The sequence below is a fragment of the Diaphorina citri genome, unplaced genomic scaffold (genome assembly GCF_000475195.1).
Source record: "Diaphorina citri unplaced genomic scaffold, Diaci psyllid genome assembly version 1.1 scaffold2854, whole genome shotgun sequence".
Lineage (NCBI taxonomy): Eukaryota > Metazoa > Arthropoda > Insecta > Hemiptera > Psyllidae > Diaphorina > Diaphorina citri.
Window position 1 is genome coordinate 5,955 of NW_007380270.1, and position 3,255 is coordinate 9,209.

Consider the following 3,255-nt stretch of genomic DNA (forward strand, 5'->3'; position numbering starts at 1 on the left):
AATAAATCGTTTTTTTTTTTTTTTTTTTTTTTTTTTCATTGTTTATGGGCGGTTTCACCAGTATTTTTTCAGCCTCTAGAAGGCCTGTTAAGTTCAATTTGATTTCCATAGGCTTAACAGTTATGGGGCTAAAAAGAAGTTTGGTGAAACCCACCCTTATTGTTGCAAATGTTTAAGTGTTGTCTTTTTTCCCCCCTTCTGTAAATTGTAAATGTTTCTGTAAATAGCTATTGACTTATGTTGTAAAATCAGTTGAAATTTTATCGTAGGGCCTAATGCTGCTTGGCAGACCAAATTGAAAGTTGACCTCTGACCCGGGCAGTAATCAAATGTTAAAATTGGATGTTGAAATGTATGTTGACTTACTTTCACTTGAATGTACAATGTACATAATTATTATGTTGTTTATTGTTTTCAAATGTTTGTTTTGGCAAATTCATGCAATAGATGAAGTAGCGAAGGTATCCTATCCTTTTTATTAATTTTGTACCTACAATATATTCGTAACTTAAATCAAACTTTTTTTTTTTTTTGACCAATCAAGAGGGGTATATTTTTTTTTTGTTTTTACATGGATTCAAGTATATCAATTTGAAAATCGCATTCACCAACCTCAGTGGTGCAGTGGCTAGCACGGTGGACTTTGAATCTGGAGGTTGGTGGTTCTGGTATTAACCCTTGAAAGTTCTAACTTTTTAATAGAAATAAGAACATTTTATCAAAAGGACAAGTGAGTAGCTACTTTAATCAAGTAGCGACCAGTTCAACCTTTAATCAAGTACCATTATCAATGAAAATTGATGATACCTACGAATAGACGAAAATTAATAGTCAAGGAGGCACTTAGTAATGCTGTGATACCCACTATTTTTTTTTTTTTTTTTTTTTTTTTTTTTTTTTTTTTTTTAGAGAAGACCTGGCTAGTCCGCATGTCGCGAGCCCAGGCGGAGGCGCTGCTCTCGGGCCGCCCAGACGGGACGTTTCTCATTCGCCCGTCGACCACGGGGCAGTACGCGCTATCGATCGTTTGCTCCGGCGCGCCGAAGCATTGTCTGGTCTACGAGACGGAGCGCGGGTTTGGGTTCGCCGAGCCGTTCAATATTTATCCCAGCCTGGGGGCTCTGGTGTTGCACTACGCGGCAAACAGCTTGGAAGAGCACAACGACGATTTGAAAACGACGCTGGCGTATCCGGTGTTTGCGCCCGCGTCGGGGATGACTGTGGTGTAAGATCCGCGTCGATGCGGCATCAACTCGTTCACTCTGCGTCAGGAGTGAAGGTAAAGTTTGTGAAAATTCAACAAACATGACATCTAGCGGAGAAATTGGAAAACAATTTTTCACTTGATGCTAATCGAGGGATTGGAGTTGCTTCCGGAATGAAGGACGTATAAAGACCATGACAGACCGCGCTCTGCCAGACGTTCTGAATGGTGGGAACTGGGGGACCTGGTCACAGAAGGATTGTTGGTACTGTCATACTGTGTTAACCATTGTACAAAGCTTTGCGAACTCCATGTATTTTCTGTTATACTGTGTACCTAAAATTTTTGTTGTTGTTATTATTTATGTGTTCTTTTGTTTTTATGTTAGTTTATACAGGGTGTTTCTAAAGTCTGTCCCCGGGCTGATTATTATTATTTTTTTTTTTAAATTGAAATTAAAACCCGAGTGTTTCACTAAACATTAATGACTCTGGCTGTAAATGGCATATTATTTATCATTCAATTGTGCCAGCATAAGGTAATGTTAACTTGAAAAACGCCAAAAGTGAGTGTTAACTTGAAAAACGCCAAAAGTGGCGTCTAGATGAGTGTTTCCACTACCCACGAGGAACTAGTTGGAACGGGCCTTAACTTAAAAATTTGGACCGATTGCAATACTTTCATTTGTAATTTGTAATTTTGTCATTACTAGTATAGCTCGCTATACTGTAGTAATAGAAAGTAAAAAATGAGATTTAAGAACATAAAAAAAAATCAATATTGAAAATTAATCTCTCGTTACAGAACTGCGCTCTTGCGGTGACCGGGGGAGGTAGCGACTCCGCATCCACCTCTTATTGGGAAAAATCCCACAATGCTGCAGTGAGCACCAAAGTTGTGACATAATAACACAAAGAAACTGCATTTACATTTACAAAATATACGAGACCTTGTTTAGACTGCTGGGGTAAAGGGACTTTTTAGTCTCATTCGAGCAGGATAAACAAGGTAATATTCTATTCTGCGTCCACCTCAGGCGGGCCGGACACCTCCTGCCCGCCGATGCCTTCCCTGTCCGCCCTCAACCGAACCGAACGCGACCTCCCGCACCACGACGAGAAGACCTGGCTAGTCCGCATGTCGCGAGCCCAGGCGGAGGCGCTGCTCTCGGGCCGCCCAGACGGGACGTTTCTCATTCGCCCGTCGACCACGGGGCAGTACGCGCTATCGATCGTTTGCTCCGGCGCGCCGAAGCATTGTCTGGTCTACGAGACGGAGCGCGGGTTTGGGTTCGCCGAGCCGTTCAATATTTATCCCAGCCTGGGGGCTCTGGTGTTGCACTACGCGGCAAACAGCTTGGAAGAGCACAACGACGATTTGAAAACGACGCTGGCGTATCCGGTGTTTGCGCCCGCGTCGGGGATGACTGTGGTGTAAGATCCGCGTCGATGCGGCATCAATTCTATTCTATTATGGCTGAATAACATGAGGCCTGTTTTTCTATCTCCCAAATTTCGATCTTTTTAGTGTGATAAAAAATGTCTTTTTTTTCTTTTCTTGTGATCTTTTGTAAACTTTTATAACTTTTTTTAATACATACTGGAGTAGTATAGTTTTTTTTTTTCAATATTGGGAACTACGTTTTGCTATAAGTAAGGCCATCGGCTATAATAAGTATAAGTAGTGCTTTATTTAGCCTGTCAGCTTAGAACAAGTTGTTCCATTATACCAACAGTTTAATAGAGCACCTCCTTATTGAAACGCCCTATGTCACTGCAACCTGGACAGATCTTTTGTGACTTTACCTTTGGTTTTCTAGAAAAGCCCTATGGTGGATTTCACCAATGACTTAATGGGAGATTTCACTAATGAGAGAATTTTCAATCGTCCAAAAATCCAAAAAAGATTTTTAATAATCCAAAAATGAGATTTTAATGATCTAAAAAGGAGAAATTTTTAAAAACTTCTATTCGGATCATTAAAAACTCCTTTTTGGATCATTAAAAATTCTCCCATTAGTGAAATCTCTGATTAAATCATTGGTGAAATCC

The 3,255-nt window shown here is 40.5% G+C and overlaps 1 protein-coding gene across 1 annotated transcript in view; it reads left to right on the forward strand.

The window, feature by feature from the left end:
* Window positions 1-2,656, forward strand: part of LOC103519631 (phosphatidylinositol 3-kinase regulatory subunit beta-like) — a gene marked incomplete at its 5' end in the record, with an annotated part of 8,435 nt that extends 5,779 nt beyond the window's left edge. The window contains 2 exons of the mRNA XM_026831076.1: window positions 945-1,225; window positions 2,203-2,656. Of these exons, the coding sequence (XP_026686877.1) occupies window positions 945-1,225; window positions 2,203-2,641 (720 nt within the window). The remainder of the gene's footprint in view (window positions 1-944; window positions 1,226-2,202) is intronic.
* Window positions 2,657-3,255: the final 599 nt, after the last annotated feature.